The 12,607-nt window shown below is 45.4% G+C and overlaps 1 protein-coding gene across 1 annotated transcript in view; it reads right to left on the bottom strand.

The window, feature by feature from the left end:
* MTOR (mechanistic target of rapamycin kinase) overlaps window positions 1-12,607 on the bottom strand; it is a 140,021-nt gene that overhangs the window by 38,567 nt on the left and 88,847 nt on the right. Inside the window, exons 31-32 of the mRNA XM_003793268.3 lie at window positions 3,814-3,914; window positions 1,247-1,362 (exon numbers count right to left, since the gene is read on the bottom strand). Of these exons, the coding sequence (XP_003793316.1) occupies window positions 1,247-1,362; window positions 3,814-3,914 (217 nt within the window). The remainder of the gene's footprint in view (window positions 1-1,246; window positions 1,363-3,813; window positions 3,915-12,607) is intronic.

Genomic DNA, 12,607 nt, shown 5'->3' on the forward strand with positions numbered 1-12,607 from the left:
GAAGAAATGTCTTCCCAGATTTGAATGGCTAGAGAAGAGTATTAGACAATTTTTCATCCAGGACAGAAATGATATATGGCATCCCAAACTTTAAAATAACCTACCTAAGTAACACCCGCAACTCAGGTGGCAAAGGAGAGGGACATATTTGGGGATCACCCTTCTTCTAACTTTTCCTTGCTGGGCACATGTGTGAAAACAGACTCTATGTGCACTTGAACAGCTCCACGTGGTCATCCTGGCTTCCACGCACTGTCTCTCCTCTGAAGGAGTGCCCCTGACACCGGAGAGATGCTTGTCCTCTCCATGTGAACAGTATCTCTCGAATCTCTACATGGATGGCTCTGCTTACAGCTCTCATTGTGTAAACTGGAGCCTGGGGGAGGCTACAGGACTATGGTTTGAGTCTTTTCCATGTTGTCAATTAAAAACCCCTCATGGAGAGCTTTTCCTCTTTTTCTTGAGGCAGAGTTTCAGTCTCTTGCCCCCTGGGTTGAGTGCCTGAGTGTCATAGCTCCCAGCAACTTCAAACTCCTAAGTAGCTGGGACTACAGGAGCCCACCACAATGCCTGGATAGTTTTTCTATAGTAGAAATCGGGGGGGGGGGGGGTCCTCGCTTTGGCTCAGGCTGGTCTCGAACTTCTGAGGTTAAGGGTCCACCCACCTCCACCTCCCAGATTGCTAGGATTACAGGTGTGAGCCACGCTTCGCCTGGCTACTTTTCCTCTTCTGACTGTTTGAAGTTAATTAAATGCTCAGATCATTTACCTCGGCACTGTGTCTAAGATAGTCTGCTGCTTGCCAGGGTGGATGTGATTACCTCATTATTTCATCCTGCAAGTTAGCACAGCATTTGCAAATAAGCACTAGCTTTCTTGAAATGTAATCAATGTGGGAGGTGCCTGCATGGCCAGCAAACCCTTATGATGACTGATTTCTGCTGCACTGGATGGATTGCTGGCTCTCTGAATCCTCCCTTTAGTGAAACTCACAGCTTCTCTTTATTACAAGTGCTAAGGCAAGGTGATAAAAGGTATGTTATGATGCCCCAAAATGCTAACTCCAAAAGCAACTGAAGCAGTCACTTCCAGGACACATTTTTCTTTCCAGAACAAAAAGTAGCCCCAGCTGATACGCAGGCAGAGTTCACAGAGCCAAGTCAACAGAGCTGGACGACGGCTGCCCATTTACACAGCACCATGTGCTCAGGAGCAGCGTAACCTTTTCTTTGCTGGCAGTTTTTACCTGTTGTGCCAAGGAGAAGAGGTCTTGATGTAGTGCCAGCACAGCTCTGTAGAATGCCCCGTCATGGGTGTCCCGAGGGATCATACAGGTGTACTCTTCCATGCTGTCCCACTGACCTAGGCACACAGACAGGAAGCATCAGGGTGGTTGGCTGGCTGGGCTGACAGCAGCATCGCAAATAGGCCTGGCCATTGTTACTTTTCATTTAGGGTACAAACAAGACAAATGAACTTGAGCCAGAGGCACCAAACCCTCTATGCACTGTGGGCACTGATTTAACAAACCAAAGCCATTATCTGTCTTCCAAACGCAGGACTCCACTGCTGCCCCGGGGAGCATCATGAAAGATGAGGGAAGGTGGTGAGCGCAGAGGCTGCACTGCAAGTGAGTTTAACGTGGCATCTCCTTACCCTGGAGGACTGTCTCAGGTCTGTCTAGGTGAGATGAAATCGCTCTCTGCCCCACTAGTGAAGCATTTCACAGTTCAAGGGTACAGTGGGAAATTTTATTTTCCTCCAAACAATTGAGAATGACCATTATACGGACAGGGAACAAGTTTAGACAAATAGCTTGCCTGTTTCATTCCAGCAATATCTTTGCCTCAGAAGGGAGGAGATAAATATTTTAAGAGGCTCTGTTATGATAGAAAGATGGGCTAGGTCACAGCACAGTGGTCTCTGTGTCATGTTAGACTGGGGATATGGCTGCATCTGGGAAGAGGTATTCACTTCCCGGGGTGGGGGAGCATGTATCAAATGCCAGGATTTCTAGGACCACCTGCAGAAAAGATATCAGCTTCATCAGCTGCAAATTGCAGGGCTGCCAGTTTTACCAGGCATGTTCCTGCCTTTCACTATGGGCTCATCCATTCTCTATGCCTCTGGGCACAAGCAAATAGCAAACGATGACTCCTCAGGAAGCAATTTGTTTTTGAAAAATGTTCCGGATCTAGCCCAGAGCTCATGAAAGGAAAGGATGTAAGCTCTGTGACTCAAGAGGGACAGAGGATAGAATGGAGGTGGAACGTTATATAACCTCCCTCTGGACTCTGTGGGGGAAGCTCTGCACCTGGGCCTTCCAGTGCATCCTTTCCCCTCTTAGCAAGAACATCTCTGAAATAGATGCTGCCAACGCTCCAGGCTGGGGCCTAGTGTCAGAAATCTACACACTTCTGCAGGGTTGAAAGGAAATCTCTCTTTTAAAATATTCCGGAAGTAGGAGTGAGGTAGGCAAGTGTTGTACAGCAAGGAAAAGAGACGACAAAATGGTCAAAATGATTATAATTGCTGGAGATGGTAAAGGGCAGACAGGGGTTCATTATACTCTCCCCTTTACTTTTATATATGTTGGGAGAGTGCTATAATAGAAGTTGAGAAATAAAAAGGAGACAGACGATTGTCTTCTCCCTTCACTCCTGCTTGGGGAATGAAGACGTGATGGGGGGAGCTCCAGCAACCATGCTGGATTGTGAGGCAGACTGTGCTAAGTACGCCACGTGGAAAAAGGCTAATGACAAGGGAGCCAAAATACTAGGCCAGGAATTCTTACCTCTAAATTTCATTCATAAGAGAGAAAAATAAATCAGTAACTGTTTAAGGCAAATAAAAAGAAATCCTGCTATAGCATAATAAGAAATATATTTGATCTTTGCCCCTAGTGCCAGGCATAGAGATAGGGAAACCCCTGAGTGATGAGAGTGCCTTTTGTTAATCACAAAGAGCCTTTCTGATTATGCTAATGAGGTGGCTGAGGCCTCAGGAAGGGACTAGTCACCAGAAAGACTTAGCAATTACAGAGCTGGAACTTTCAACCCCACCTACTGACCTCGGCAAAGGTGAGAAGGCTAAAGATTAAGGGATATAAAAACTTAATAGTGAGCTTCCAGGTTGCTGAAGGTGCTAGAAGGTGGTGGCAGACCCCAGCTCCTGCCCTCCGATCCTTCTAGACCTTACTCCATGTACCTGTTCATAGGTATCCTTTATAACAAGCTAGTAAACAGAAGGGCGCTGCTTCTCTGAGGGCTGTGAGCCACCCTAGCAAATGATCAAAACTGAGGGGAAGGTCATGGGAATCCTGACTTTTTTCTTTCTTCTTTTTTCATTCTATATCCCATTTCAAAAAGAACCCTGATTTCTAGCCAGTGGTCAGAAGCGCAAGTTACAACCTAGGACTTGTCAACTGGCATCTGAAGTGGAAGCAGCAATGTGGGGGTAAGGCCTCAAACTGTTGTGAACCTGGACTACTTCTGGGTGGAGAGCACTGGATCAAACTTAATTGACTTGCTGGACACCCAACTGGTATCTGCTGGAAACCCCTGCACCTCTGTGTGAGTATGTTTTTTCTCACTCATTATGTCTCAATTTTGATGCTGTGTGCTGTTTTCCTTGGCCTTCTCATGAAGATCCATTTTTACCCATGTCTAATAAGTTATAGACAAAATCATCAGGTACAAAGGGCAGATGGAGGATGGAGAAGTAGGTGGATACCTTTTCATACCACTGTGGACTTTGCTCCTTGGATGCGAGGCCCCCACCTCCCTCTTCCCATTGTGTCCAGAGAAGCCTTACCCAAACCCCAGGCAGCTGCAGCAGCCATCCGGGCCATCTTGGCTTGGGTCTCATCATTAACCAGGGTCCACTTTTCACAGCACTGCTGGTGGAGCTGTCCCCTAAAGAAAAGAATTATACAGTCAGGTTACCCCAGATCACCTCCATAACCCATCAGTCTTCCTCTTCAGCCCCCCTGGGTTAGCTGGGAACAGAGAAACCGGTGTGATAGGTTCCTGCCTCTATCTGGGAGCCTTTGGCTAGGTCATATAATAGAGAAGTGAATGAGCTATTTGTTGTTTTTGGCCTGGGGCTCCTAATTTGTCTGAGTGAGTTTATCAAGGATAGGGACTGTGTCTCAATCTACGTGATGTGAAATGTCCTGAACATCTGGCCTCCTTCATAAATATTAAATAACCTCTCTCTCCTGCCAATGAATTCTGGGCTCTTTCGCTTTGGCAGGCCTACAGAGAAAGCAATCTGAAGAGACACATCTGGACATTCATTTTGGGCTCAAAGCTGTAAGGAGAAGTGGTTCTTAAAAGTATTGTACAAATGGTTTCAGTCTGAAATGAAGCCCAAATAAAATCAGTCTGTATGGAAGAGAGACTCTATAGTAGTCACATCTACCAGAAATCTCGACACTGCTTATTTCCAGAATTCTGCACAATTCCCTTGAGTGTGGGCAACGACCATGAGATACTGAGACAGGAGGGTGCTTAAGATACCACAATACGCAGGCAGGGTGGGAGTGCTGGACCAGGGACTTCCCTTAAAACTATTGCCCTCTTGTATTCCACTTTTGAATGAAAGGAAATAAAACTGCTGTTATGCAATACGAGCCCCTGAATGCACGTGAGCTTCAAGTCGCACTAAGAGACTCTTCAATTTTTCCTGCTTTCTGAAGACTGGAGGATATTTTCACTTGGCATTGAAAGTGCAATCAAGAGGAAGAGTACAGGTTCTAAGGTGCCCAGATCAGAAGCCTCAAGGACATGAGCTGTGCTATAAGGGAATGTGTGTGTAGGGGGATAAAGACGCTGAAGTAATGTAGGCTGGGCTTCCCAGGAACCACATCTCAGACAAATGCTCAGGGCCATTATCTACCACTGGGGGATATTAACTTCAGTGTCTCTCTGTCATGTGATCAAGCTAGCCAGTGGTACAAGTATGCTGGTGCAACACAGAGCTGAGAAACGAGGAAGCCACCAAGCCCCATGTACTTACGGAATCCAATGACAGCAATGTTGGTTTCTTGTCACCCAGATTTAGAAACTGTCACTCCTCCGCCCTGCTCAGGGTTTGCTTAGAGCAGGAGTTCTCAAACTACTGAGGGCATCAGAATCCTCTGGGCGGCTCTCCAGATGGCTGAGCTCACCTTCTGGGTCTCTGATCCAGTAGGGCTGGCGTGGCACTTGAGAATGCACATCTCTAACAAGTTTCTTTTTTTTTTGAGACAGAGCCTCAAGCTATCCCCCTGGGTAGAGTGCGTGGCATCACAGCTCACAGCAACCTCCAACTCCTGGGCTCAAGCGAGTCTCCTGCCTCCGCCTCCCAAGTAGCTGGGACCACAGGCGCCCGCCACAACGCCTGGCTATTTTTTGGTTGTAGACGTCATTGTTGTTTGGTGGGCCGGGTTGGATTCGAACCTGTCACCTTAGGTGTATGTAGCTGGCGCCTTAGCCACTTTAGCCACAGGCACTGAGCCTTCTAACAAGTTTCTATGTGATGCCAAGTTGCTGGTCCAGGACACACCTGGAGAACCCCTGGCTTAGAGGAGCAGCCTATCTGTGCAGCGTATTTTCTGTCCTACCTCTCTGCAAGTAGGACAGAAAGCAGCAGGATCTCCTAATGGTCCCTCCAATCCTACAATTCAAAATTGTACAGCTGGTGGCCACAGGCAATTCAGCCTCCCTCTACTCTTTTGTCAGGACCACTTGCTTCAGTGTCAGGGGCCTGTGGATTAGTTCTTCTTTTTCTCTGGGAGCAGGAAGCAAGTTCACTGATTAAGTAACACAAACAGCTACCTTGAGACAAAGCAGGGAGCAGTGCAGGAGCAGTGTCTCAGGTGACTCTTGATGGTGAGGCAGGCCCTGCCCTCACCACACAGCTGTGTGCACAGCTGTTAGAGCCTGGCTGGGAAACAGAGGCAGGGTTCTCTCCCACAAACCTCTGTCACAAAGAATAATGCAGAATATAACGACTCCTAGCTTTCAAGGGTGGGAAGGGAGACAAAAAAACATAGGAAACAAGAAGCTGGTTGTGGGGCAACACGTAGGACAGGTTTCTGACGTCTTTCACTATGTGCAGGGAGGAATGGCAGAGGTCTGCCCTCCAGAGCTTTGACTTCTCCACTTAGGGCTGCTGCTATGAGCTTGGAAAGTATTCTTTCATTTAGTATGCCTCCATGGGTTGGCTGCCTGTGATCTCATGCACAAGTAATCTGTTCTTAATGATCCAGAAACCTTGTGGGGGAAAAGTGCGAGGAGGGGAGTCACTTCAGCTCACCTCAGCTGCAGGTACAGCTGCCTGGCCTTGGGCATATGAGGGACTGGCTCTTATAGCCTCCTGCAGGCGAATAAGCACGGGGAAAGGGGAAGGGTCTTAGCTCACCAGTAACTCCAGATTATAACTCCAGGTTATTCCCTGTGCCACCTCTAACAAGCACTTGCCTGCCACATGTTCACAATATGCTCAAAGCAAAAGATATTTAGAAACTGCACTCTATTTTTTCTTTTTTTTGGCAGTTTTTGGCGTGGCTGGGTTTGAACCCACTACCTCCTGTATATGGGGCTGGCACCCTACTCCTTTGAGTCACAGGAGCCCCCCAAAACTGTACTCTATTTTTTTTTTTTTTTTGAGACAGAGGCTATTGCCCTGGGGTAGAGTGCTATGACATCATCACAGCTCATAGGAAACTCAAACTCTTGGGCTCCAGCAATTCTCTTGCTCCAGCCTCCCGAGTAGCTGGGACTACAGGTGCCCACCACAATGCCTGGCTAGTTTTCTATTTTTAGCGACAGGGTCTTGCTCTTTCTCAAGCTAATCTTGAAGTCCTGACCTCAGGCAATCCACCTGCCTCAGCCTCCCAGAGTGCTAGCATTACAGGTGTGAGGCACTGTGCTGGGCCTTGAAATTGTACTCTAAACAGAAGAGATGGAACAAATCATACCAAAAATCTGTACGGGATCCCGCAAAGAATTCCATTTCTTTCATTTTGTTTCAAAATCTGTTTTTAGTCTCCTGCATTCTTAAATCCATTCGTCAGGCATCACTAGTCACCTACACTTCATGAACAATTATAAAACTGGAAAGAACCCAAGATATCAGAGGAATATGGGGGTGCGAACTGCAATGTTAGGAGACCTGTATCACTTGACTCTTGGGGGACCTCAGGCAGGCAGTCTCACCTTCTGTGAGCTCAGTTTCCTCAACTGCAACACAACAGCATTGCAGGAAATCACATCTCGAGCCTCTTCCAATTCATCTAAGCTGTCTCCACTTAACTTAGCCAGGAAAAGGGGTCATCTTTAATTCGTAAAAGGGAGAACATGAAAGGGGAAGGGGCCAGGAAAGATTTCAAAAAGGAAGAAATGGTAGGGAGAGTTTCACAAAGTAGAAGAAGGAGCAGAAGAGTAGGGCAATTCAAACAAAGGCGTGTGAGGCTTGGAGAAGAGCAAAGAATCCAGTCAGAGTTCAGATCATGAGACAGAGTTCGAGAAATGGGCTAAAGCAGGGGGCTAGTGGCAGCCACAGTGTAAAGAGTGCCAGGCTATGACACTGACATGACATTTATGTGGTCAGTAAAGTTACTAGAGTATTTTAAAGAACTGATGAGAGTTGAATTTTAAGAGTACTTACATCTTCTTTTATCTTTCTTTTAATAAAATACGGATTTAAAAGTGGAAAAAATTATTTTGAAATAATACGGCTAACTCTTACTTGTTTTTTTCCCTTTAGTTCAGTGTTGTCCAATAGAACTTTCTGTGATGATAGAAAAGTTCTCTATTTGCACTGCCTAATATAATAGCCACTGGCTACATGTGGCTACTGGGCCCCTGAAATGATTAATGTGACCAAGGAACTGAATTTTTTTTTTCTCACTCTGTTGCCCCAGGACCCTTAGACTCCTCAGCTCAACTGATCCTCCTGGCTCAGCCTCCTGAGTAGCTGAGACTATAGGTGCTTGCCACCACGGCTGGCTAATTATTTTTGTTTGGGCTCTTGCTCTTGCTCAGGCTGGCCTCAAACTCTGGACCTTAAGCAATCCTCCCACCTTGGTCTCCCAGAGAGATAGGATTACAGGTATGAGCCACCATGCTTGGCCTGAAATTTTAATCTAATTTAGCCATGAGTGACTAGTGGCTACCGTATTAGACAGTACAGTTTTAGATACTTGTTGAACTTACAAAAAAGTCCCCAGCTTTGGGTGGTGCCTGTGGCTCAAAGGAGTGCCAGTGCCCTGTGTGCCGGAGGTGGCGAGTTCAAACCCAGCCCTGGCCAAAAACTGTAAAAAGAAAAAGTCCCCAGCTTTAGTTGTATAAACAAATGAAACAGATTTGAAGGTTAGGCTTCCTTAATTTATCGAGGAGAACAAATATGGAATGTTAATTTACAAAAATAAATAAATCATACTTTATACTTTTGAATCTTCCTAATAATGGTTAGCCCAAACAATTAAGACCCTTGCAAATAATTTTAGATTACTATCTATATAATGCCCAAGGCTAACTTCACTGACATTAAATTTTTATGCAAAACATTACAGTATCTTCTACTTTGGGAATTTAGTAATAACTTCATATTAAGAAATAAAAGCAACAGTTTAACAAAAGAGTATCTTTAATTAGGTACAGAAAGACTATATGTAGCTAAAGATCATTCTGTCAGAAGCCTTCCTGTGTTGGAGTCTATCCCAGTGGGGACTTTTCTGTAGCTACGCATCATTGGAAATGCCTCACAGAGTAACTCTGTGGTTCTGCTTTACTCACAGGACTATGTATTAGGTAGGTATTGGCATATCCTTCTGATCTGTACTATTCTCAAGTGTGATGGCTTTAGGAGCTATTATGATTTAAATTCATTCATTTGTTTGAGAGGGTGTCAGATCGAGGACTAGGTAGATCCATCTACTCTAAAAATGAGTGACAAGACAATTGTGGATGAGGCGCTGTTCTATGAAGGAACAAAAGTTACTTTGATGGACAATCACATGTGAAATTTCCTTTTTTTTGAGACAGAATCTCACTATGTCGCCCTTGGTAGAGTACTATAGTGTCACAGCTCACGGCAACCTCAAACTCTTAGGCTTAAGCAATTCTCTCGCCTCAGTCTTCCAAGTAGCTGGGACTATAGGCACTCACCACAATGCCCAGCTATTTTTTTTTGTTGTTGCATTGTCATTCTTATGTAGCTGGCCTGAGCCAGGTTCGAACCCACCAGCCTCGGTGTATATGGCTGGTGCCGTAACCACATGTGAAATTCCTTGAATAAAAATTTACTGACTTGAGTGTAGGCATGGTGGCTCACACCTATAATCTCAGGACTCTGGGAGACTAAGCGAGACCCTGTCTCTACTAAAAAAAATAAAAATAGGAAAATTAGCCAGGTGTGGTGTTGTGTACCAGTAGTCTCAGTTATTTGGAAGGCTGAGGCAGGAGGATTGCTTGAACCAAAGATTTTGAGGTTGTTATAAGCTAGGCTGATGCCATGTCACTCTAGTCTGGGCAACAGAGTGAGATTCTGTCTCAGAAAAAAAAATTATTGACTTGAAATAATTTTGTCTGAAATCCTAATTTTAAAAAAAGTCTTTAAAAAGAGCAGCCTTACTTTGATTTTGTCCAATAGTATGCTTTTTTTTTTTTTTGGAGAGAGTCTCAGTTTTTTACCCTTGGTAGAATGCCGTGGCATCATAGCTCACAGCAATTTCAAACTCTTGTGCTTAAGTAATCCTTTTGCCTCAGCCTCCCAAGTCACTAGGACTATAGGAACCTGTCACAACACCCAGCTATTTTTAGAGATGGGATCTTGCTCTTGCTCAGTCTGGTCCTGAACCAGTAAGCTCAGGCAATCCATTTGCCTTGGCCTCCCCAGTACTCCAATAGTATGTGCCTGGCCCTCCAATAGTATTTTTTAAAATTTTCTTTTCTTTTCTTTCTTTTTGAGACAGCATCTCATTTTGTTATCCTGGGTTGAGTGCCGTGGTGTCAGCTCACAGCAACCTCAAACTCTTGAGCTTAAGTGATCTTCTTGCTTTAGCCTCTTAAGTAGCCAGAACTATAGGGGCTTGCCACCATGGCCAGCTAATTTTTCTATTTTTAGTAGAGATAGTGTCTTGCTCTTGGCTTAGGCTGGTCTTGAACTCCCAAGCTCAAGCAATCCACCTGTCTCAGCCTCCTAGAATGTTGGAATTACAGGTATGAGCCACCACATCCAGCCCCAAATTTTCAAGGTATAAAATTTTTGAGCAATAAAACTTTTGCTATAATAGATTTGATTTTTTTGACATGGTGAAATATTATATAGCCATTAAAAATGAGGCAGTAGCTCTATAGATGCTAACATGGCATAGCAGCCTAGACTTGTTAAGGGAAAAAAGCAGGGTGCAACAGTTACTATCATTCATGTGTACGTTTGTAATGAGGTTCAGGACATGCTACCACAAAATATGGTTGAAAGGATGGCATTGCTAGTAAACTAATAAAAAAAGAAAAATAAAAGAGAGAATCACAGTACACAATTGCTCCTTCATTTGATTTACCACCTGAGGCTTAACTTGTTGTCTAAGTTTGTTTTTATAATTGTAACAACTGAAAAGCACTGAGCAGATAGAAAGAGTGACCCTTCCCCAGTTTTCCACCAAATACATTGCAAAAAGACTGATAAAGCCATCCTGGCAGAGAAAAAACCCCCAACAACACAACTAAGGCTGGGCCTGGTGTCTCAGGTCTATAATCCTAGCACTCTGGGAGGCAGAGATGGGTGGATTGCCTGAGCTCCCAGGTTCGAGACTAGCCTGAGCCAGAGTGAGACCCCATCTCTAAAAAGAGCTGGGTGTTGTGGTGGACAACTACAGTCCCAGCTACTTGGGAGGCTGAGGCAAGTGAATCGCTTGAGCCTAAGAGTTTAAGTTTGCTATGAGGTATAACACCATGGTACTCTATCAAGGGTGACAAAGTGAGACCCTGTCTTTGAAAAAACAAAAACAAACAAAACCCCCCACAACTGCCTCCTATTAACAGTTTGTAACAGTAACTATTATACACATTTTCTTTTCCCTTTATCCCATTAAAAACCCCAGAACCCCCATGCTTGGGGCTAGCACTTCTTCCTACCTTTGGTGCTGTGCCCTTTCCTCCTTTGGAAAATAAACCTTTTCTCTAAGCCTTTCCTAATCTTTGTGCTAAGAATTCTTTCCCAGCCTGTGCTATCAGTTCCCAACCTAATATTCGGTGGCATGTACAGGGAAGTAACTTTTCTATCTCTGTCTCACTTTTCTTCCTCTGTTTTGAGACTGCTCTCTCCTCTGCTAGGCAACTCCTATAACCTTCTTGGAGCCCTCATCCTTCTCAGCTTTGGAGATGGTCACATACTCCAGGAAGAATCATAGCTTCATGGCTATGGAAACCCTGGTGCCGTGTCTGCCATTCTTGGAAGGGCAGCCTTGGAGAGAGGCCTGCTAACTGTCCCTCTCCTGGTCTCTGCCCAGATCCAGGGATGCCAGGCTTTGGGAGGGATCACTAGGTTTGGCTCTGGGTCCAAATGTGGAAGACTCCTGCTCTGGCCAGATCTCTAGGTCTTGGTCTGACCTAGGTCTCGGGGATACCTTATATCTGATCAGCACTCCAAAGATCATTTAGTGGGGGAACACCCCTCTCAGACTCTCAGCATTTTGATGTATGACTGTCTCTTAAGAGTTTTTCCCATTCCTTTCTCCTAGTTATCACCATGGGCAATGTTCAGTTGGCCTCACCTAAAGACTGCCCATTGAGATATCTCCTTAAGAATTTGACAACTGGCTTGGTGCTTGTAGCTCAAGTGGCTAAGGTGCCAGCTACAAACACCAGAGCTGGCAGGTTTGAATCCAGCCTGGGCATGCCAAACAACAATGACAATTACAAGCAAAAAGTAGCTGGGGGTTGTGGTGAGCGCCTGTAGTCCCAGCTGCTTGGGAGGCTGAGGCAAGAGAATTGCTTAAGCCCAAGAGTTGGAGGTGGCTGTGAGCTGGGACGTCACAGCACTCTACCCAGGGTGACAGCTTGAGGCTCTGTCTCCCCCCCGCCCCAAAAAAGAATTTGACAACTTTGGAAATTACTTCCAGATCAAACATTTAGGTCTTCAATAGAAGACTAAATATTGTAATTCACAATATAAATTACATGACCAGGAGATTTGGGCTGAGAATGGATCTCTTAATCATAACTACATCTTGAGCCATATTGACACTAGCTGGGCAAGTGGTCTAAAGGCCTTCCTTGAACTCGCCGGACATCTCCACTCTGCTTACTGCATGTGAAGCTGTCTGACACTGTCCCGCTGTCTTCACTTTCCAGGAGATGTTTCTCTTTTGGCTCCCCCCGTCTTCCTCCATATGGGCTCCCTCCTTTGGTGCACTTTCCACTGCTTTTCTCTCTTCTCCTCCTCTGACTCCACCCCCCCTTGCCCAGCTGCACTTACTGTAGCTGGTCAGTCCAAAATCCCTCCCACCTGTGCACCAGCTCCCTCTTCAGGACGCTGCTGGGTCAGAGGCATTATACATTACTCAGAGCCAGGATGAAAAATCAGGACCTTTTTCCTTCATGACTGAGGGCATGTG

Source organism: Otolemur garnettii, unplaced genomic scaffold (genome assembly GCF_000181295.1).
Source record: "Otolemur garnettii isolate 467f Iridium unplaced genomic scaffold, OtoGar3 scaffold00067, whole genome shotgun sequence".
In the NCBI taxonomy this organism is placed as follows: Eukaryota; Metazoa; Chordata; class Mammalia; order Primates; family Galagidae; genus Otolemur; species Otolemur garnettii.